At 49.8% G+C, this 23659-nt stretch overlaps 1 protein-coding gene and 1 pseudogene across 2 annotated transcripts; one reads left to right on the forward strand and one right to left on the reverse strand.

Moving 5' to 3' along the window:
* The first annotated feature begins 3423 nt into the window (after positions 1 to 3423).
* Positions 3424 to 6028, forward strand: LOC119112553 (tRNA-dihydrouridine(20a/20b) synthase [NAD(P)+]-like; annotated as a pseudogene).
* Positions 6029 to 7926: 1898 nt separating this feature from the next.
* On the reverse strand, positions 7927 to 17435 carry LOC119112598 (mediator of RNA polymerase II transcription subunit 26-like). 2 transcript variants are annotated; one of them, XM_037236818.1, is made up of 3 exons: positions 16924 to 17435; positions 10361 to 10435; positions 7927 to 9822 (listed from the first exon to the last, which is right to left on the reverse strand). In XM_037236818.1, exons 1-3 carry the CDS (start codon positions 17071 to 17073, stop codon positions 8629 to 8631), a joined length of 1419 nt encoding a protein of 472 aa, XP_037092713.1. In that variant the 5' UTR covers positions 17074 to 17435; the 3' UTR covers positions 7927 to 8628. The 2 variants fall into 2 exon arrangements, with proteins under 2 accessions (XP_037092713.1, XP_037092714.1); XM_037236819.1 differs by lacking the exon at positions 16924 to 17435 and adding an exon at positions 13224 to 14187.
* Between the last annotated feature and the right edge of the window lie 6224 nt (positions 17436 to 23659).

Below are 23659 nucleotides of genomic sequence, written 5' to 3' on the forward strand. Positions count from 1 at the left end.
ACCACGGCCTAAGCTTGCTTGAAAATTAGAAAGCCTCACGCTTGTCGGATGACAGGGGTTTCTGTTTCGTTGATACCGGCACCGAGCAGGCGGCAGAAGTCTGACTGTAGGCGCAGAAGACACGCTTGTCGGATGACAGGGGCTTCTATTTCGTCGATACCGGCACCGAGCAGGCGGCAGAAGTATGACTGCAGGCGCAGAAGAGGCGCTTGTCGGATGACAGGGGTTTCTATTTCGTCGATACCGGCACCGAGCAGGCGGCAGTAGCCTGACGATAGGCGCGGAAGACACGCTTGTGTGGTGGCAGGACCTGTTTGATCTGTTCGATAGACGTGTGATAGGGTACAGAGCCGACTACGGGGAAGGCGAAACACATGTTCACAGATGATCTGACCAAGGGGCATTGGAGTGACTTGAGTCCGCTGCTACCATGTCTTAATGGAGGACAGGTGCCTGAGGATCAGGAAACGGAAGACGCCATGAGTGCCAATACTTGTATCATAAAGAATCATTGACGGACAATTAAAAATAACGCCTAGCTACGTAAAATGCTTATGCATGCTTTACGCATATTCTGATTTCACTATATATTTGGGTCATACACGAGCACCCCACGTTGGGCTCGTCTGCCAAGATTGAGGTAATGATCCCTCACATTCAGCACCGTGAATGTTTTATATTAACATTTTTAAAGACACGTGTTCGTGCTTGAATCGAGCGCACTGTGGCCGAGATATCCTTTGAACTCTTCGCAGCAGACCAGGTGTCCTTTGCGTCATGTCCGTCTGAATTCTGCCATCTGGTCGTTGACAAGCTGTTTCATTTCGACATCCGTCATATCCCTTTTCCCATCAATCCTGTGCATTGCACCTTACCTTTCACATCTTTGTTTTCTCTTCTGCCGACCTCTCCATCTTCTCCTCACTTGGGGTTGTAGCCTTGTCAATTATGTGTGAATTATCAGCCTCAGAAACAGTTTCCAAATCCAACAAGAGGGCAGTGCTCATGGCATTTTAGCAGCATTTTAGCCACTGATGACCGATGATTGAAGGTCCATGCCTTTGGCGAAGTTCGCTGTGCCTGGTTGGCTAAATTTAGCTTCCAGGGATTCGTCTGAACTAAGCGCGACACCACTGCCTGTTTCTAGATGCCCAGGTCGAGGACCATCTTCCACTTGAGTTCATTTGTTTCTATGCAGGATCTGAGCTGACGAATTGTTGATGCCAGCAATAACTCACCGCCATTTCCCTTTTTGTCCCTATAGAAGCGGTCGCGGGGCGAGGGGACTTAGCAATCTTTCGGACGCGTGCCAACTCTCGTCTTGCACTGACAAAAACTACGTCAGTGATGCTGTCAAGCTCATATCTAGCCTGTAGTTTACGTTGTCTTTTCCTCTTTTGATTTTTTCTTTTCACCTTGCAGAGGGACCATATTTTTAACAGCCGAAATTCCTCCGTTGTCTTATTGTCTCTTTCGTTGCGATCTTTCTTTTCCCGTATGTTGGTTGTGGAGACGACCTCTTACATACTCCAGTTTGTAAGATTGTGAACTTGTCTGTGAGTTGCAAGAGTTTCCAGTGTGTGCTCTGGATTGACGAGGGCACATTACACTACCTGGCTGCAAACACTTCTGGCCATGGCTGAGTCACTGTACAATGCCCGCCCCCGTCACATACAGATCGCCGACTAGCCTTTGCCGAGTGTTGCCTCCGATCGCAGCAAAGCTGTCACTTCGCGTCCTCTCTCCGTACCGCCAGCCACGGCACCGTGTGAGCTCCCTAGCCTCCATGCCTTGCCTAGACCGGTCTCATGCTTCTCCCATGGCTACCAAAGCGAGCCGGCGTACCATGGCGATCATAGCGCGTCGAGAGTTAGCAGGCGCGTGCTTGTGTTGGCCCTTAAATGGGATGTTTCGAATTTGAAGATGCTGAAACAAGCACCAGATATGGCGAAGCAAGCTCGGTTATATGTACTGGTACAATTTAAGTAGAAGGACTGCTCTAGACAACATAATTTCTCAGCTTCGTAAATATCCTCCTCGGCACCCCCTCATGCCTTGCACAACATTGTTTGAGAGCCAGTTGACGGCCGTCATATTTTAAAATGGTGCTGACGAACGCCAGATATGAACAACTTGACCATTATACTTTTTTTTGTTTTGCTCGCCGCATGGTTTATGGAATGGCAAGATTTGAATGGTGTTGCTAGGACGTCATGAATGCCAAGGTGATCTGGAAACACTATCCCCGAAATAGCCTCCCCATCTTCGTTGCTGTGTAGCGCAGAAGCTAGAGGGGCTTAGGTCTTAAGAAGGGCTGAACTGTATATTGCACCGAATGAGCGTCGAGATTCCTATGTCAGTTCAAAACCGCCATGGAAATGTGGAGTGCTTCCTGTAAAGGGAGTATCCCACGTTTTTGTGTTTTTGCTTATTGTTACATCGGATGCGCACGATTTGATCAGTAATATCAGTTTCCTAGAAATCCAGTTTCCTCGAAATGTGCAATACATACTACGAGAGCTTGAAATATCCTGTTTCGGAAAAAAGATGTGCAAATATGAAGCCATTATCCCCCGATCCAACGACACGTTATGCTATGGCTTTGATTTCTCCTCTGTGAAGCTTACCTCAGTAGCCCTTTTCCGAAGCACCTTTTGGCTTTGGGAATGGGAGTATCGCATGATCCACGTGACGCACTGATTTAAACTTCAATCAATGCGCTTTTCGGTAGTATGCCCTTGCCCGCTGGGCCAGTCACAAACGTTCTATCACTCGCACCAGTAGATGCGCGCACGGTGGTTATTATGACGACGGCGGCCGCGAAGTGAGTGCTGTTACGAAGCGTTGACAGCGTAATTTGGGCTCGAAAATAATGGCAATTGATATCGTTATGTCAGGACGGTGCTGTAGTGGCACTGCCTTTCGGTTTGGCTACCAGCTCTTCAGCAGTTAGCTGGTGTTGCGGCATGGACAACGTCCCAATATTTACGTGTGGGTGCGGTGTATGATAACATGTGGTTGCTGCACGCCGTACCATCTCGGAATGGCCAGTGATGGTAGGGACGCTCGCCACATTGCGTATTCGCGTTTGAGCATCACTGTAGTCGAGCGGAACGACGCAATCCATCACGCCGACCTCTACACGGAGCATTAAAACAAACTGTGTGCGGCCATGGACCAAGTATGAACTGTGCCAAATGTATGTCCTTCGCCAGAACATGACGTGATGCCACCTCAATTTATATTATATGGATGACCATCGTAGTCGTTACGCCACGAGGCCCGAATCGTCATCATATATCATATGCGCTAGTGTGCCAGAGCGCTGGTAGCTTCCGATCCTGCAGCCTGTGCCGGCACGGGTGGACCTTAAATATATGCGAACGTAGTTATATACGTTTGATTATCATGTGCCAGCTTGTCCCCCATCTTGAACTTCACATAACATGCCAACTTGCTCCATTGTCGTTTCAGCCGACCACCCGTTGATCGTGCAATTTGCAGCCAACAACCCCAGTGACTTCGCTAATGCCTCGGAGCTAGTGTCCAGGTAATGCTCCGTTTCTGGTTTTTAAACAGTACCTTGATCTATTGCTAGTTGCCCAGTTTCTTCAGCTTCTGATCTATTACTGCGCTGCCGTTTTTTTTCTTATCGCCGGAGGAGTTAATGTTCGCTGTTTTCCATAGCATATAATTTTGTCACATTGTATGCCTGTTCTATTTTCTCTTAAGTAGATGCATGGTACTGCTATTCAAAGATACCTGAGAATGGAGATTTATGCGGAACAGCGGTTTGTGTTACTTCGTCATGGTTGTGAAGATGCATTGTAACTGACGACACGGTTGCTAGGAGCCCTGTCCTGATATCGTAACGTGTCCACAGTTCCTCCGGTTCCGGACTGACCCATGACCTGTTGTGATCAGGTCGGGGTTACCATCACGAGGCCCGTACCGTCCGCAGGTGGTGTCAGGGTGTTGACCTGAACTGTGGCTGCCCGCAGCGCTGGGCCCAGCAGGAGGGCATCGGCGCCTGCCTCATTCACAAGCCCCAGCTGGTGTATGATATCGTGAGGCAGACGAGAAACCGGATACCAGACAACGACTTCACAGTCTCCGTGAAGATACGGGTACACAAAGACGTCAGGTGAGTGAACTGGGCGGTCGTGCTCCCCAACGTAATCATACCGCACTAAGCCACTTTTCGCGTTGTTCGCCAATGCAACCTGTTGGTTATTGAGTTGAAGGGCGTATCAGCTGCCTTGGTTATTTGCACCGCAATGATTACCAGCTGAGTGAACAAGGAGAGTAAACTAAAATCACCTGGTACAGAGCCAATGGAACAATCTGCTTATGCATTGTTCTGGGGGTATTGGTGTTGTCTTGTCACCGTATTACTGTGTAAACCAATTTTCGCCATCGTGTGTGCATGCAAACGCGATGAACGGAGCAGCCAACGTACAACTGCCGTGCGGTGTTCGTCCTCGGATCGTCGTGTGTCAGGCAATTGAGCGTTGTGCCGCCGCCGCCGCCGCCGCCGCCGCAGGGAGACGGTGGAGCTGTGCCGGCGGGCCGAGGCGGCCGGCGTGGCGTTCGTCACCGTGCACGGCCGGACGGCGCACGCAGCAGCGGCGCGAGCCCGTCCAGCTGGACGCCATCCGCCAGGTGGCCGACGCGCTGCGCGTGCCCGTGCTGGCCAACGGCGACATCCGCTCCCGAGAGGATGCGCTTGCCACGGCCGACGCCACCGGCGTGAACGGTAGGAACGCGCATGTGCCGTCCTCCAGTGCATAGCTCGGTTAGATACAGGCGAAAGGGGCGCCATACTCATTGACCCCCCTCTTATCTAATGTATGAAAGCGGGCTTTCAAACTGTCGGACAATGTGTCAGTGTTTAAATCAGTCAGGTGAACCCGTGGTATTGTATTTTAGCATTCCACGGGATCATCATGAGTTTTTATATCGATGATGACTGTCTCTACATTCAGCCTTAACTCCATTCTAATCGGTTTTTTTTTCTCTCGGTCTGTTTTCTATAAAAAATCCCCCTAACAATTCCGCACCCCCCCCATCCGGTGCACTCCGCGCCTTTCATGGAATAGCCGGACCTTTGAAAAGAGGCGGTGCATACTGAAGATGGACACTGGGAGGGAGAGTGGGTATGTTCATGGCACCCTCTCCGGCCACCGGCCAGTGCTGAGTGCGCGCGCGTCTCTGTGCACAGGCGTGATGGCGGCGCAGGGCCTGCTCAACAACCCGGCGCTGTTTTCGGGCGCGCCCAGCACGCCGCCCAGCTGCGTGCGCGACTGGGTGCGGCTGGCCACCGACGCTGGCACGCCGTTCGCGTGCTTCCACCACCATCTCATCTACATGCTGGAGCGGCTGATGCCGCGCGTGCTGCGGCGCAGCTTCAACGTGCTGCCCAGCCACGCGGCGGTGCTGCAGTTCCTGCGGCACGAGCTGGAGCTGGACGTGTGAGGCGGGGCGCGCCGCGGAGGAGCGCCGGGGTCTGGCGGCCGGCGCGGTGGTCTGCAGCGAGCGGGGCGCATCGGCACGTGGGTCCCGACGGCAGCAGGAGCCGGGGCAACCGGTGATCGGTACACGCGGTGTTTGCGTTGCAGTGTGTTGTGAGGAGGTCAGGTCAGGTGTGGTGTGACGGACGTGCTGTGGGACTGCCCGGAGCGTCTGTCCAGACTTGGTTTTGTCTTCTGGCCAGTACTGCGACCCTGCAACGGTGTGTAATGCGGCAGACAGGCCGGCTGCAATGCTGCCTCATCATCCTATCGTTCGCCATTTTGCACTGGCCGGCGCCCGTTTCCCTACATTTTTAGGTGTGAATGATGAGCGATCTGAACACGCCCTCCCTGGATATTTGCATCCTATGATCGCGACTCAGTCAGAGGTTTGGCGTGACACGAGCGATACATTTTTGGCGACATTTTATGACCAGTGTTACACACTGGGCGTGAATGTTTATCGTTAATACGGTCTCTCAAACACAGGGAGGTGAAATACAATGTATCGCGGTGTATTTTTACGTTTTCGTTGCGTTTGCCCTATTTTGAATCAAGAATAAGCGCAAAGTGTTTTAAACAATTTCGAAACAGTATTAGTAACGTCAGCCTCGTAGTGTTGTCAGTATCAAAATCAGTATCAGCAGCATTTTCTCGAAAGTCCGGTGAATTTGTTTGATTTAGATATGTTGCAGAAAAGCCTATTTGCACGTAGTGACTTGCTTGATTTTCAAGTGGAGGGGGGGGGGGGGGGCGGGGAGGGTTTAATTTGACACCCCTGAAACATATAAGTATGTCGGGCCCACCTTGCCGTTCGAGGGCTCAGTCTGACACCAGTGAAGTGGAACTCCCATTCGACGCGCAAAGATATAAAGCATTTTGAGAATGTCACACGTGGGGGCGCAGAGGTAAAAACACTGGACATGCATTTGATGAACATGTAGCATGGTGCGTGTAAAACAAATCGGTAAAAAAGCGCGTACATAGTTACCAGCAAGGGAAGCGTGCCATCTTCTATGTTTGACGATGGCCTGGTACGTTTGATACGCATACGGAAAAGAATGCCACGATGAACAGATCGCCGATACATGGACGCTGGTGTACGTGTAACACTTAACATCCAGATATCTGTCTCCCGTCGGTACTGCTAAACAATGCTCTTGCTCGTGCCTACGCGCAGGGCGCGCGTAGGCACGAGTAGTTGTCGCATGAAGCATTATTGTCAATGTATTTGCCGATGGCAAAAGAGCAGAAGTAATGCCCGATTGCTGAACCCTGAACCGGGCTTTTTATGCTTGCTACATCTTCCCCTTATCTGCTTTCCTGGTGCCGCCTCTACATGCGCGATTTTGCATTTTGTGCACGTTTTACTTGCATTTATTCGATTAGCGCAAGCTGTCGATAGCATCCACTAGGAAGGTTGCCTTTTTTAAATCGTTTTGCCTGGGTCATGTGGGCAGTCTAAATGTTTAAACCCTCTTATTATTTCTGGCCACGCCCGTGGCAGCTCGCATGCACCACACGCCAGCAGGACCACTTCTTCACAGGAAAAGTGCCTTCTTTAGGCTGCTGCCTATGACGACGAAGTGCTCAGATCACAGACAACGACCATGCTCCAAGCCGTAGGACCTGCTGTTTGCGCACTGATCTGGAGTGCATGGGCTGCAACGTGTGGCCGCCTGGCAGCGGGGATGCGGCCCAGCTGCTGATAGGTCAGTGGCGTTGTGTCTGGACGTCGCATCGTAGGTCAGCCCTTCGGGGACAGGGGTGGACGTTTGTGGGCCGGGTTGAACCGGTTAAGCTAAGCTAAGGCAAGGCACGAATTTGAAAAGTGGGGGCCTAAAAAAATTGGATATTTGGTGCGAATCTTAAATTGGTGTTTATGCATCCTTCACCTGTGATGTTGGTGCTCGTCAATACTGGGTTGAAATTCACTGACTGTGTGGGCCATTTCTTGAAAAACATTCTTCAGTCGCACCAGAATTTTGCTTTATGAGAAACGCGGATTGGGTCGGACCGGATCGTGCTGATATTACATCGACGCATTATCTGGCACGGAACAGGATACTCAACGCTGACACGGACCGACATAATGCCGCCATTGAACCGGCTACGACAAACTTCCGCGCCTCCGCAATGCAAGAAACTTACGCCGCCAGCCAATGGCGAAGGATGTGATTCTGAACACCCAGCGCTGCACAGATCGGTCCTGCAGTCCGCAAATCCGTGTGAGGCTGTTCCACTTCAGCTTGCGGGCTCCCTAATAGGCTTTATATAACTCGATACGCAGGCGCGGCTGCGTAACACTTCCAACATGCTTGGCTTTCTGACGCCATCGCCCGTACAATTTTACGAGGCCACCGAAACCAGAACGAGACCAGCTCGACACCGCTCAGCGTCCTGCGAAATACGAGCGTTTCGCAAAGCTCATGTATTCAACACTTTAAACTTCATCAGCTCAATGTGCATGACGTTTCCAAAATTGAGACAATTCTCGCAACTCGTTGGGTTCCCGCCATGTCTCAACAATGCCTTGACCTCCAGACACCTTGCTATTGACCTCCAGACACCTTGCTATGCAAGCCACGTACCGAACCAACAAGTTCTGACCACCAGCAATAACCGGAAATTAGCGGAAACTAGCGGCGCTTACCGTACGTAGCTTTCAAAGTAATGCGAATTTGATCATGTATTGGAGGTGCAATTATCACAAACAACGGATATTTGGCAACTCAACAGTACCCTATGTACAGTGTATGTGTATGCGTGTGTGTGCGGACAACCACGACTCCAACGTCGGTCAAACAAACCGCGTGGCCGACCAGGATAAGAACGCCCTTGGTTTAGACATAAATGAGATACTCTGTAGTCTGAAAGACTGCACTGGAAGATGGCGTTGATGAACAAACTGGGGCACGGCCATGAGACTTCACGAACCGAACGAAACAATCAGAAAAAAGACATGGTTGGGGTGACCGGTCGGTCCATTCTGGAGTATGCATTGCCATCCCTGTCGTGGGGTCACAACTTGCTCGGAACAATAGCACGCGCGCGGCGTACGGATACGCGCTAGGAAGTACGGACCGACAAGCGACTATAAGCACAAACGCCAAGCAGCCTAATCAATGATAACGTAAGGCAACATGGACAGTACGCCTCCGTCGCACGTAGATGCCGTAACAACTTGGTGCCACTCCCTGAACTCGCCCTCGTGGTTCGTATTGCCGTTAATGTTCTCTAGGCGGTGGCCGGCATCGAGGTGGGCGGGGTCGATGGCGGTCCGCGCCGCCGGCTCGCCATCCCCCTCCGGCTCATCGTCGCTCCACACGATCGCGCTCTCGTCGAGCGGCGGCAGGCGCGCCAAGATCTCTTCCTCGGTCGGCCAGGGCCGCGGCGGCTCGGCCGGCGGCTCGCCGGCGCCCACCTCCTCCGCGGCCTCCACCTCCTCCAGGTCTATCGTCTCGATCGGCTGCGCCGGCCGCCGCTTGCCTCCCTGCCAGTTGAGAAACTTCTGCATGTGCGCCGACTTGTTGCGCGTCAGGTCGTGCGGCGGCTCGCGGCGCGGCGGCGGCGGCGGCGGCTGCGCGGCCGGAAATTGCGAGGCGCGCCGCGCCAGCGCCGAGTCGCCGCTGCGCTCGGCCAGATCCGACAGCAGCTGGCGCGTGGTCTTGACGCGCGGCGTGCGCGCCACCGACGCCAGCTTCTCGGTGAGGTCGTCGAAGGAGGCCACCTCGGCGGCGGCCGAGCGCGAGCGGCGCGGCTTCTTGGCCGGCGCCGCCTTCAGCGCCGGAGGCACTTCAGAATTGATTTCCCCTGAGATACTATCTCTACTGCACTCGTCCTGCACGCCGTTGAAGCACGGCCGCTTGTCCGACCTCTCGCCGCCGGCCGGCTCCGCTTTCCTCTTGCGCTTGTTGGCCACGTCCGTTTTGTCGAGCGTCTGAGCCGGCGGCGGGGAGTAGGCCGCCTGGTGGGCGGGCGCGGCGGCCGGCGGGCGCGGCCAGCTGCCCAGCGCCGGACTGATGGGCTGTAGCGTCACGTTCCGCACCAGGCCGGGGCTTAGCTTGCTCAGACCGGGCGTGGTGGAGCGCGACAGACACGGGCTGGTGTTGGCACTAGACGGGTAGGAGCGCGGACTGGCGCCGGACGGGCTACTCCGCCGCACGGCTGTCGGCGCCACCGGCGCTGGCTCCGGCTGCGGGATGACCATCATGCCACGCCACCGACGCACCAGCGCCTTGGCCCGCTTCTTCAGGCTGGTGTCCTCCGTCTTCTTACGTAGCTCGTTGATGTGCTTTCCCAATCTCGTGGCCTGAAACAAGGCGGCGGTCAATGGCCGTCACCAGGTCCACACTGATACCACATGCTGCACTGACGGCGCTAATATGACGCGCAAGTTTATGGACCACAGAGCATGCTGGTGTGTCACTTCCAATGAGTTCTAGGATATTCACAGAGATGAAGGCTGCTAATAACAGTTAACACATTACCCTTGATTCCACATATACTGAACAAAATCAGAAACACTAGAAACACTTGGAAACTGTTGCAAACAGATCACTAGGTGCTGCAACATTCTAGAAAACGTAGTGTTTCCAGCATGCATGTGTAAAATTACCATGAAGCTTAAAACAGGATGTCGCCTGTTACTGACTACAGTCAACAACCAATGGACCAAGAAATAGGCTCATGGTGTGAGGTCATGGTGTAAGATCAGCTCAAAATGTTATATGACGATGCAGAGCTGGGATGAAATAACTTCCAACGACATATGAAAAAAACAATTTTTACGATTTGTTTAGCTGCTGTGTGCACGCCAAATGTAGTCGCCGGCCAAACGGGCAGCTTACCTCCAAGGCCTCCAGTGAGATAGGGAGCTGTTCGAGGATACTGATGACGTCCAGTACCACCGCCATATCAATGACCTGCAACAGAACAGCAGGGCTGGATTGACAGAACGCACTGGGTTTGGAGCTCACGACGGAAAACACGTTAGTATGTGCATGCAGTGCGATTGGAAGGCTGAAAATAGAGAGAGCTAAGCATGCCCAGACCGTTTAACCCGTACGTGCGTTATCTTAATCCGCAGCAAAAAGACGGATGGAATATTGTGATCGACCATATTCAGATCCAGGCCCTTCTGGATCTAGTTCATCCTCGCCCAGCACAAATGATGGCTCATCCTCGTCCGGGACAATGGTAGTGACAAATGAAAGCTGACTAAAAATCGTCTGCCGTCAGATGCGACGGACTGGAACAGACGACACCGGCAGAAAGTTATCGCATGTGGATAGCGCATGCCCAGCACTGATCGGTATCCTTACAACTGTGTTAAAACGCCTGAAACCGTTCCGGGAACTGGATATTCACAATAGTTTCTGATACAGTTAAGAACTGGGATTTATTCAAATACCTTATATGAAGTTACACCTCTGACCTTTGTGACACATTTGACCCTCCCCAACTTCTGTGGTTTTGCAGCTTTCAGCAGCATGGGTTGTTGGGTGCATCTTAACACACGATGCTGATTCTACACAAAAGCAGTCAATGCTTGTTATTTGAGTAACATACAAAAGGAGAGGCTTCTAGGCCCAAATAAGATTTTCAACTGGTTCTCAGCTCGTTGAATTTGTTTTCATGGTCCACATCCAAGGCAAGGTCAAATGAGGTCAGATCAGACTCAGCATCTCTGCACAGCCTTTAATACGTCTCCGGAAGGTAACTGGTTCATGGCAAGATACGCTACCATTACCCTTCAAAAGGATTGATTTGAGGTAATTCACGGCCGTATATGACCTTGTACCTGCATCTCTTGTAAAACAATGGCTTTGGGTCACTCCTGAAAGCCCAGACATTGCATCAACCGAGGTTGGTTGCGACTAGTCAGTTTTCGGGTCGGCGGCTTGGCGCCTAGCCAAGTTTGTGACCGAGGGATGGTTAATGACTAATGCTGTGTCGCAGAATTTCCTTCAATTTTCTGTCAGCAGTGGAAAATACATCACTCACCATTCAAATGTGGTGTCACCATATTAAATTTACTCTGATACTACAAGAGCAAAGGCAATTATGTAACGGTTTGCTAGTTTCCCCGAGGTCTTGGCAGACATGACTCTGCATGTTCACCAGCTCCACGGAAGACAGTTGGACATGTAACTGGATGGTTTGGGACTCGCGTCGCCAGCGTGGAATTCAGAATAGCTGTGCTTGTTGCATGCATAGTATCACCTATTTGCCATGTGACTGCTCATCACTTCACATTCACGGCCCGAGTGCGGAGACATCACCTGCACGCAGCTTGTTGTCAGTAACGCACCAGTGTCAACCAATTTTCTGTATTTTTGCACTGACCAGTGATACACTGTATTGACAGTGACATACTGCACACGGAGTAAACAGTGAAACACTGCACTGACACCCAACACTGATGTACTGTACTGGTGGTGACAGTGACACACTGCATTGACAGTGAACAGCGACACACTGCACTGACAATGGACAGTGACACACTGGTACACTCCAATGACACTGAACAGCGTCATACTGTATGTACGTCATACACATCGCTGTAATGCTGGTGTAGGAGTGAAGATGTGTTCCTCCGCCCTCCATTTGACAAAGCCAACGCATGTCTAATCGCATATATCAATTGCTGTGTACATATTAGCTGACGTGCGAAGCTTTGCATCCAGACACAGATAAATATCACTGATATACCTGTGCTGGCGACCCACAATCCACCTCACACTGTTTGAAAACTTCCCTTTTTCAAGCATGGGAGCCGTCTCTCTCACGTTACTTTTGCTACATTGCAGGTCACATATCATGAGATGCAACTGCCTCGTGCGCCGGGAGTATCAGCTATCTCTGTGGACGCATGATAGTGCGTACAATATCAGGGAGACCATCATGCTCGCACGAGTGTCAACTTTCGCTGGAGGTCTCCCCCATTGTCATTCCTGTGAATGGCATGTAGTCAAAACTTCGATAACACACGTACAATTTGGTTTATTTATTACAACCCGAAGGGAGGGCGAGGGGGGGGGGCGGAATCTGTGGCGTTGGCAAGTGGGAGCTTTTGGTGCTATGTTCCCTCCCACCTAACCCGGACGTGGCGGCCCCTGAGGGCGAGGACCCATTAATTTCTGATGATAGTAACAGCCACAGGGCTTCCAAAACGTAAAAAATGGGTCTGGGGGATCCATGTAGGATTGCGAGCCCAATAAGGTTGTTTAAACCACCAAAACAGGCACCCTAGAGCGCCTAACAGCAGTCCCTTACCTAATGGATCTCTATGACCCGATTTGTTCCCCTCCGGGACAAATGCTGGCTACGCCACTTGAGGGGGGGGGGGGGGGGGGCGGGGTCCCCATGCTCGGAAAAGGGCCAGAACCCCAAGAACCCCAAAATAGTGAGTTGCAGCATCCTAACACATTACTCCCGGGCGAGCAATCCCTTTCAATACTAATGCACGCTGGAGTAGCCAGCCACAGGACCACACACAGCTTAGGCTTTGGCTTCGCAAGGCCAGAGGTTTATTCCAATGGCCTCGGGTTCAGCTTCAGTGCAGTATTTTTCAGTGGCTAGGTTAAGCTTCCACTTCAAACAATCTTTGAAGTAGAGCTCAGGTATCACCTTCATGCAATCCATATATGACTATCAGATGCATGCATCATCAGAGCTGATAATGCATGCATCATAATACCTGTCAATCACCTTCATCTCATGCTGGCTATCAACCTCATGCTGTCAATCATCTCAACCTCAATCACCTCATCTTGGCTTCAGCCTAGTCATGGCTGTTTTTCACTATAGTTGGGACTTATCTCCGCAAAACGTTTTCTTGTCTCATCACAACATACCACACAATTTTTTGAGGCTGCGACACGCCCATAACTGAAAGTAAAAAATAATCAGGTCATCAATACCAATGACATCTCAGAACGCCCGGAGAGCCAGCTGTGTAAGATCAAAGAACAAAGTAAGACGAGCGGACAACAAATACCGCGTACTTGCTAATTACACAGGACCAGGGCGATGGCTGGATTAAAACCTGTCATTCGCCGCCGATCTGTTACCACCTCGTCTCGATCACTCCCACAATCCTGATGTTTTCTGATCCCATATACCTTTAGAAATTGCGGTCATGAGTTCGGTCTCGCAAAACGTCGCGCGCTGGATTTAGCCTGACTGGTCTCAGCTTCAGCCTTGTGATTCTGAACTGAGTGTTCTGCTTTGCATGTGGTTTTGGAGCTCATTTCATGCCTGCGAACTCTGAAGCTGTTGATTTCTGCTTTGACCTCAGGTGAAAAAAGTAAAAAGTAAAAAAAATCGTGGGCGTGTGCAAAGGACAAACTCACTGGCTTCGAATTCCGCCCCGGGCTGTAAAAATACGAAACTTTCACCTTTAATTTCACAGTTACAATCTTCAAAGCCATTGCCTTTGGCTTCTACTTTGACTTTGACTTCATGCTATAGCCTGGCTCGGGAGGTTTGAACCTGAGAGTCTGGCTTGATCCCCATGTCTGATAGCAGTATACCATACCCAAACAGGTATCAAACAATGTTGGGTACTATTTCTGCTATTCTGACTTAACCATTAACATGCCATACATGATAAGAAACATCTTGACAAGGGCAAATACTCAAGACAAATGCTTTTGCCTAAATAGGAACTCAAGAAACTTGTACATTAGTGAAGCCTGGTCGAGGGCACAGAGCTCGAGTTGTTGGTGCATTGAACTTCCACAGGGGGGGGGGGGGGGGGGCGAATGGGCGAATTCCGAGGTTATGCCATGATGGCTGAGCACTGAAATAACTAAGTTGGTGACACTCACTCCATAAAGGCATTTCATGATGTGCATCATGTTCAGTTTTTAAGTTATGGCAGGTCAAAAGAAAACTGCAGGACCACACCTTGTGATGTCTTAATCATTCATGCCATTGCCTGAACATAACCAAAACATAACATAAAACATGTTAAAACATGAGTTGACGCCTCAGATTGCATGCTGACTTGACATCTCAACTACCACATGTCTCTTTGACTTGCTTTTTTCTGGGCAGTGTTAACACCCTACCAAGCAAAAACCCAAAACTAGAGGACCCTGCAAGATAAGTGGAAGTAAATGCAAACCAAACTCAAGGCTTTTCACTGTGGCAAGCCAAAAAATGTGTCAAAAAAAGAAGTTGTTACCCAAAATCTCATTCAATGACCTCTTCCAACTGTTAAGTCCAATTAATCACAGAGCAAAGTTAATTGTAAGCACACCTAAAAAGTCATCAGCAATGTCTGTATTATGATAGGAGGCCCAATCTTCAAATATTGTACTGATGCAAATATATTGTGACACCTCAGGACAGATTGTATACCTTGTAATTGTATCATCAAGTCTTGGATGTTCCTGAATATAGGGTGTAATTAGGAATCTGATCAAAACATTTTGTGCAGTCTTGGAGCTATTTCAAAATTTTGCCAAAGTTTCCTTCAGAATTCTGTATGTTAGCTGAAACTCTGTCAAAAGATCATCCAGAATCCTGGACCCATCCCGTCATTTTGTTACAGGGTCCATGAGACTATCCACAAATTGCATTGCACATGGAGTGGGGGGGGGGGGGGAGGGGGTGGGGGAGATGGGCGGGTTGGTGATAGAGCAACACAAAAGTATGACTAGGGAGGGAGGGGGAGGTTTTGGATGGCATAACACTATGCTCAGGTGTAGGTGCAAGTCATGCCAAAATGGGTAAACACAGATGAGGCCATCAAAGCTGGATACCATCAGCTTTTTTAATAATACCAATGCCAATTATTTGTTTCATGTTCCATTGCGTCTGAGGTGGTGCTACTTTTTGTGACGTTTAGCCTAACAAAGCATACCTAAGGGGAGCAGTGGCTCACCAAGCATGATCAGTGCATAACCAGGGAGAGATAGGGTTAGAAAATGATAAAAATAAGCATCATATTCATGGATGGTCCCCTCGAGGATTCAGAATATCACTCTAGCTTTGACAGACAACCATCCAGGACCTGAAATATTGTTCATAGATCCAGATGCTTGCCTGGCTTTAAGTGTTTTGATGAACATTACATGCCAAAATTGAAAACATTGTTTTGCATGCATCTGCAGTGTGATGGCACATGCCTACTTGAACCATTCAGCATTAAGAATAAAATACACATTTAAAAAATTAAAAAGTAAGATTAAAAATATTCCTACTGACTATGATCTCACCATATTATAAAAAGAATCTTACTTTTTCAGGCAACAAAGTAACCTTATTTCAACATCAACCAATGCCACCTAGTGAACTGTGGTTGAGAATATATCCCGGATGTTAATGAAGATGTGAAATTGGGGAATTGAGGGTTCTTTCATCCAAGAGGACTAATTTTGTTTACCAGGGGCCTATTTTGTATTTGAAGGACATGTTTAGGTTGAAAGTGTCATTTTCATGCTATGAAGCTCAATTGCTTATAGTTAGAAGCCCTACAGGTATCTTTAACTCTCTACAAATTATTAGAACCTTCAGAACTGGGGTGTCTGCCACTTCCTTGGGAAACCTGCTCACAACAGTCTTCCCCTGGAATGCCACTATGATATGTAGTTATTGCAAATGATGCACAATGCCTGACCTTCATTTCAAGTCAACACAACTAATTTTATCCCATCACACTACAATATTTTGACATTACCTTGTAGAACAAAACCAATATTGTAAACACTTAAGAAAAGGCAAATATTTTCTAGTCACTGAATCATTATAGAAATAATGGAAATTCCAGAAATTGTTTGACCAACCATCCCTGTGATGACATGAGGAATGGAAATTTGCAGCATTCCCCATGCCTCCTTCATAAATAGACCTGTGGGCAGCTAGCGACAAGCTCTAAAATGATTATGCTTGCAGTAACAAATCAGAAGCAATTAATTTCATGATAGTTGCATGATATAATTTAGCAAGAAAGACAATGCATTTGCAACCGCGTCATTCCGCCTCCTACGAACATTGTCGGCATGCCCCAGCTGGGAGCTTCGATCGTACGAGACACACATTCGCTGCACCAATCAGAGCGCACGTTAATCGTCGGCGCATGCGCGAAGCCAGGCCGCGGCCATTACTGAAGCAAGAAGCAGACGAAAAGGCTGCGTTACCAACATTTCCCGATCGGTAAGTTTTCGTGAAAACGCCCCTAACATGGTCATAATATACACCATTTTGATCGCCATCGTTTGCTGAAATGATTGGTCATTAATTTGAGTGCCTTAGTTAAAGATGAAGTGAAAAAATCGTGATCTAGCGGGAGCTGCGCGGACGCGTCCACCCCCAGCGGGCATCTGCGCCAGCACGCCGCAACGTGGGCAGAAATTGCCGATTTTTTGCCATCACCGGGGTCGTACGACTGTAGAAAGCTTACATTGCTATCCTCGTCCAGTGCAGACAATAATCTCTTCTTGACTTCCACTGGAGAATGCCGCATTAGGCCAGGAAAAGGCACAAAATCGCAGCTCCCCACCGACGCAGCCTCGCCGTCGCACTTCCATGAGACATCTGAATTGCGGCGCATTCTGGGTAAAAATCCGTGGTCAGCTGATTATGCCGTCGATCGGAAAAGGAAAAATGACGTCAAAACGGTGCTGAAGTTGACGTTATGACGTCATCGGTGGGTCTTCTATATATACGTGAAGGTCGGTTGGTCGACTTTCGGGACTTGGCGGCCGGGCGGCGGGGTGGGATGGTCGTCGCTCTCTGTTGCGGGCGGCGTGGCCGCCTGGTGCCCGTTCGGTCGCTTGAAAATGGCGGATCGGTGTAGGATCCTTCCAGTCAAAGTGGCATGGGTTTCACCTATAAAATTGTAAAATAATTGTTTTTCAAGAATTGATTGTAGTATTTGTAAAGTAAAAACTTTTTCATGATTCTGCCGTCAATAATCGTTCGCGGCTGGGGGTGCCCAGTCAGCTGCTAGGCTGATAGGCGTAGAACGGAGGACTGGAGGGTGGTGTGAGCCTTGGTCCCTCCACTCCGTCCGTCCATGGTTACGGGTCGGTCGGAATCCCACGGCCCTCCACGTTTATGAGAGTGACGTAAAAGGGGGGTGGCGCCCGATTGGCTGGAATTAGAACACAGATAAGCCGTGTCTGATTCGGTCTACCGGGGTTGGTTGCAGCTGGCCGGTTTTCGGCTCGGTGGGTTACCAGCTCTAAACACTGGCAGCTAACCACCAGCTGGATGATTTTTATCTTGCCAGACAGAATGGCAAACAAGGGGTAGCTATTTATATAGATTGATTATGCTGCGGCGCAACATGAGTGGCTGTAGATAATCGGACATCGTTTCGAAATCTTGAATTTACGGTTTGCATGTTGATTATATAATATTATGTGGGATCACTCGGCTGTTCAAATCTGGTGAAGGTACGTTGGAATGCACGAACACACCACTATGAAGCTAGAACCGCGGTCTGAGGTGTCAGATGCGAATGGGATTTTTTACCTGTTATTAAAAAAATGGTGTCTAGTTTCAGGCAGTCTGCAATAGTTTCTAGTTTCTAGTAAATAGTAGTTTTTAGTGAGCTGCAATAGTTGCAAATGATCGAGAGGTACCCTGGATTTCATGTGGTGTATGCATGTCAAATCCGCGGTTCTAATCCGTTGACATGGCTTTGGGGCATGTGTTTTTCAGACGTGCCTCCTCCCCACTGCTAACTGGGTCGGCAAGCGCCCCTGCGGCGAACCGGCTGATGCGGCTAGCCGATGATGGCGGCTGGCTGGCTAGCCGGCTAGCCGCCAGTCAGCCTGAAAGCCGCTAGCTAGCCGCCTGAAATTCCTCCCCAAGACCCCAGGTTTTCTATTAAAATTATTGTTTTTTTTATACAGTTGTGTTATTGGACTCTTTACTTATCACCATAAATCGCACATTGCGCCCAGAGTTGGTTGATATTGATTAGTCTCAGGCAAAAAGTGTGTCAGTCGATCTTGTAACTGAATGGTATAGGAAAAATGTTTGCGAGATGACAATACCTCATATCTGTATGATTATGGTACCCAGATCTCCATTCTAACGGAACCTCGCCAATGTGGGCGGCGTCTCAGACGTGACGCCGTCGGGCATCGTCAACGCCAAAGCCTTCCCACGCCATCAGCGGTGAATTCACTGGCCTGTTCAAACCGATTCGCCAGACGCTTGGCCGCGGACACTGTCGCGTTATGGGGGGGAGAGAGAGAGAGAGAGAGAGAGAGAGAGAGAGAGAGAGAGAGAGAGAGAGAGAGAGAGAGAGAGAGAGAGAGAGAGAGAGAGAGAGAGAGAGAGAGAGAGAGAGAGAGAGAGGAGAGAGAGGGAGAGGGAGAGGGAGAGAGGAGAGGAGAGGGAGAGGGAGAGGGAGAGGAGAGAGGGAGAGGGAGAGGGAGAAGGGGAGAGGGAGAGGGAGAGGGAGAGGGAGAGGGAGAGGGAGAGGGAGAGGGAGAGGGAGAGGGAGAGGGAGAGGGAGAGGGAGAGGGAGAGGGAGAGGGAGAGGGAGAGGGAGAGAGGGGAGAGAGGGAGAGGGAGAGGGAGAGGGAGAGGGGAGAGGGAGAGGGAGAGGGAGAGGGAGAGGGGAGAGGGAGAGGGAGAGGGAGAGGGAGAGGGAGAGGGAGAGGGAGGGAGAGGGAGAGGGAGAGGGAGAGGGGAGAGGGAGAGGAGAGGGAGAGGAGAGGAGAGGGAGAGGGAGAGGGAGAGAGAGAGAGAAAGAGAGCAGCTTTGGAGGCCCGAGTCCTCCAACATTTCGGAAAAGGCAACACTAAGCTTATGGCGGTGCACGGAAAGAATTGAAGCATGGTGCTTCGGAGTCCCCTCCCCCCCCCCCACCATTCTGGATGCAGTGGCGGGAACTTTGCCCTACAACCCTTGAAAACAAGTCCACTCCAACCATATGGTGTTGACCGGAAAGAACTAGCAAAAGTGGACCTTGACACGCACTCTCATGGCCATATCTGGCGAGACTCTGTCGTTGCCTCGACCAATGCCCGCTCCCCCGACCAAATGCCAGTAAACCCATGTTTTTCACCTTACTTGAAGGATTTTATCTAATCGAACCGTTTGTCGTACGCGTTGCGTTACCCAAACGCCCGTCTGGTGTCACGTTGAGTGATAACTAGCCTCCAAGGGTGGCACCCTCCGTGTGACTTTGCGATGATGCAAGATGTGATGTAAAGGCGGTGTCTGACCTCCCTTTCTCCTAACCTTACCTTACCTCACCTAAGCGAGCACGGGTCTCCTCCAGGGACCATTCGTCGACATCGAGTTCAGTGGCCTGCTCGGATCGTTCGGGAAGTGAGCAGCGGCGGCCTTGCTCTCCTCGAGACACTATAACCCTCCCCAATGTTTTGTGTGTAATGTGGCGCTGCCTTCCAGCCCATTCTTGACCTTCAGCCGTCCCGGGAACATATCTACATATCGTGCCAGCAAATGGTGCAGCTTTTTTGGCTTTCGATGTTTTTTTTTGCCACGGGTTTTTGTTCTAGGCTTTTGCTCAGAAAGGAGCTATTTTGTAGGTCACATAGCCACCGATGTGTGTCGGCGAATTGACCGGGCACCGTCCGACCACTCCCGAAAGGCATGTCAGGCTGCCGGCAGCCAACAGACCAGCTCTTGCTCCAGAGGTTGTTCTGGGTTCTGCCGTTAGCGTCAAATCGCTACGGGTTTTCCATCGTCTCTTGGCATCAGAACTGAGTAGAGTTCGAGACCTCCCCTGTAAGTGGCAAGTGCAGGTGCAGGGCTTTTGACTGTCACTTCTGCCCCCTCGAAAAAATAACGTCTTCCGACTGCGATGGTGCTAGGCAACTTTTGATATTGCCAGGAATGCCATTCATAAATTGCGTTACGCATGGAAGGGAAGGGTTTCTTGGCGGAGCGTAATCGAAGCATAACAAGCGTAGGAGAGTTGGACAGCGCAATGTTTCACTGAGGAGTAGTTGCAAGCCATGCTGCAATCTTTTTTTGAACAAGAGTTTGAACAGCGTGACCAGGGAAAGGAGTTGAAAAGTCGCCAAAGTTGTGTAGCCCCTGTCCTCTTGCTAACAGTCGTCCAGAAATTGTTGACTTTCTGGGGAGCCACAGCCAGGTGTGAAAGCCATCACTATATTGTGGTTACTTTGATTGCTGTGACAATTCCGGTGGCGATGAACCACTTCATATCATTCCTTTCTGGCCCGGTAGGTTGCATTCATTTTGGTCGAACCCGAATTCATTCGAGAGATTTGCTAGATCGAGAGGCTGTTGGTTTTGTTGTCTGTCATAGGCGTGTCCCTGACGTCCGTGTTTTTTGTAACTCGATTGTGTTGTATAGGCTCGGCCAACCCTTGAATCGCATCTGTATCGGACCAAGCCGGAACTGTGCATTGCCGTCGGGGATGCCTCCTTCCCGGAGTAATGTGTGGCTCCATCCTTATTCTTTTCTCTCTCGGTGCCCCGTAGTTTTTTTTAAAAAACCTGGTTTTAGGGTTGTCGATACCATATTACGACATGGTTATACGTGCCTTTCTTTGCACCTCTCGCCATTTTATATCAGTCTGGTCCTCGTTACGTTAATTTATTTTTGGGGAGTGTTGGGCGTGATCTGGTGCTGTTTACAGGAGTTTGAGGCACGCCGACTGCTGAGTACATATCACGTTTAGGGCGTTTTATGCCCGTGCTGCCGGACATTGTCAGAGCCCTGATTTCAGATGGGTTCCGGAGATCGTCTGTTCGAAAAACAGGCGAGATTCAGGCAGGATGATTCTGGCGGATGAGTCCCACCAAATGTTGTACGCATTATCACGTTTAAGGCTGCAGTATTGCATCCTAGTCCATATCGCCGTTTTGTCAGCTGGCCATCCTTAACTCGTCTGCACCTTTCCTGTAGCGGCTTTAGAATCTACAGGTGGGAGGCAGGTGACTGCCGGCATTTTGATGGCATCTCTTTTCAAAGCGTTGAGCCTACACCAACAGCAGTACATTAGTGATCATCCATTGTTTGGCGTTCGTTTGTGATGAAAAGAGCAAGTGAAACCACAATTCTGCCATTTTTCAGATCTCGCCGTGTCAAATTTGTTATGTGCCTATTTAATTCAGTCCGTTATTCATGTGCAGAGCTCAGCTTGAAATCAATGGGATGGAGGGGGGGGGGGGGGGGGGCATCCACTCCTTCCCGTCATACGCGGCAATCAACGGAACCAATTTGGACGCCAGAGGTTGACAGCAAGAGCTCACGGCCTGAGCCTGGTCGCACTAAGAAATAAATTGAACAAATATTGGAAATTAGATTTTGAAATTGTCAGAATTGTTGGTAGCTTACTAAAATGGCGCAATTGGTGATAAATTAAAACTTTTTCATGACCTAAACAAAGTTAGATCCGTAGCTTTCTTTTGCACTAAGATTTTGCATCCGTAACGAACCCAAAATCATCAGCGGATGGATTTTGAATAAGTGATGGGTGCATGAGCTAGGAAATGTGGGTACATCTATGCCGAGCTGATTGCAACAGCGCAAGTGCAACCTTGCGTTTGTCCCCGTACCCCATCCAGTATTTGCATCGGGCCCTGGGGAATGCCCGGGCCATCGGCGGGTATGGGATATACCACGTCGATCAAGACAAGGGCATGCTTGTCATGATGTTAAGATCAGTACAGAATCTGTACGACCAATCTGCCATCGGATGGCCACATTCCCTTCTCCGTATTCTCGCTAACATATTCTTCTTATTCTCCATATTCTCTTCTCTTTGTATTCTCTCCAACTTCTCCATATTCTCCATACTCTCACTAACGTGTTTACACCTGCCCTGTGACGTGAAAGTTCCCCCTCTGTAGCATTTTAACTATGTCAGAATGCCGGATACAATCTGTTCAGCATTGAAGCCGTCGATTCACCCTGCCACCATATCCTCTGATACATCCTTTACACGAATGAGGTATTCAATGCACATGCCACAATCCTTGGGCGTAGGGGATAGCGTGAAAACTGATTTCAGTTAAAAATCGGCTTTCGGCAATGCGAAGTAATCAGTCAGTGCACGCTTCTGGCAGCACCGCGACTTGGCCTGATGGGCCTCTTGTGAAGCAAGTTCTGAAAATAGATGACGGATGTCAGTGCGGCTGTAGCGTGTGATACGGGGGTGCCGCTCCTCATATCAATTTTGCCACAATTTAATTTTGCTGCACCTTATCGGCAGTTCAGGTGGCGTCCTTTCCCCAGCTGTTCACGTTCTAACGTAAATCTCCGACTTAGTTCACCTGGTGAAACCGCGTAAACCCAACCACTCACGTGGCGACGGTAATTGCAACCCAGCGTTCTGCGTCAACTTATCACACACCCGCACCATTTTTCCATTAATGTCGATGGCTCCACTCGAGACTGCATGAAGACCCATTTTAGTCCAAAAACGGTAGATTCTTCCATGCCTACTTATGCAAGACTGAAGCGGAATCATATTTCTACTGAATTCCTGGCAATTTTCAAATGGTACCTTTAATTTTGAGTGCCGTCCAGCCGTCTCAAATGATCTGTTAGGTTACGACCTCAATGAGTCCTGTTTGGTGTAAATGTTTGTCGTTGCCTCTTACAGTTTAGTTGGATTGTGTTTCGGGCTGTGGGCAATGATAATGCCCTTGTCACAAGTTTGGTAGCATTGTGATCAAGTTAACAATGACCACACCCCGATTTAATTGCGTTTTAGTTTTGCAGGCTACGACGTTCGCGTTTGTGATGCTGGGGTCTCGTCTGTGCTTCTTCGTTTTCGGTGCCCACTACAATAAACACGAAGACGATAACATTTGTCTTTATGCTCGGTAAATGGGATGCATGCTCTTGGCAATAATGACGTCGAATGAAAAAAAACACCGCGAACATCCCATGGTGGTCATGAAGTATCTACATACACTACTAGATCGTTTTCAGATCGGGGTAAACGACCGATGGTTCGGTCAAGGCACGTCAAACCGGCGACACGCCCCCAGCGGCGTTGCGGACACTCTGGCGTACATCAGTGTCACGCTACGATCGCCACGCTGCGGCCCAAGCTGCAGCACCGGAAATAACACAGTAACAATCACATCGTTCGCGTATCAAACGGTCTACACTATCGTGCGGTTATTCCGGCTGTTCAAGCACCTGATGGTACAAATATATATCGGCCGGG

This window comes from Pollicipes pollicipes, unplaced genomic scaffold (genome assembly GCF_011947565.3).
Source record: "Pollicipes pollicipes isolate AB1234 unplaced genomic scaffold, Ppol_2.1 Scaffold_7261;HRSCAF=8764_pilon_pilon_pilon, whole genome shotgun sequence".
Taxonomy (NCBI): Eukaryota; Metazoa; Arthropoda; class Thecostraca; order Pollicipedomorpha; family Pollicipedidae; genus Pollicipes; species Pollicipes pollicipes.

Coding starts and splice junctions, on each gene's coding strand:
- LOC119112598 (XM_037236818.1), bottom strand. CDS start 17,073: ATGCGCCGCAATTCAGATGTCTCATGGAAGTGCGACGGCGAGGCTGCG. Junction 10,436..16,923: donor CACTGGACGAGGATAGCAAT/GTAAGCTTTCTA, acceptor GTTCTGTTGCAG/GTCATTGATATGGCGGTGGT. Junction 9,823..10,360: donor TCTCACTGGAGGCCTTGGAG/GTAAGCTGCCCG, acceptor GCCTTGTTTCAG/GCCACGAGATTGGGAAAGCA.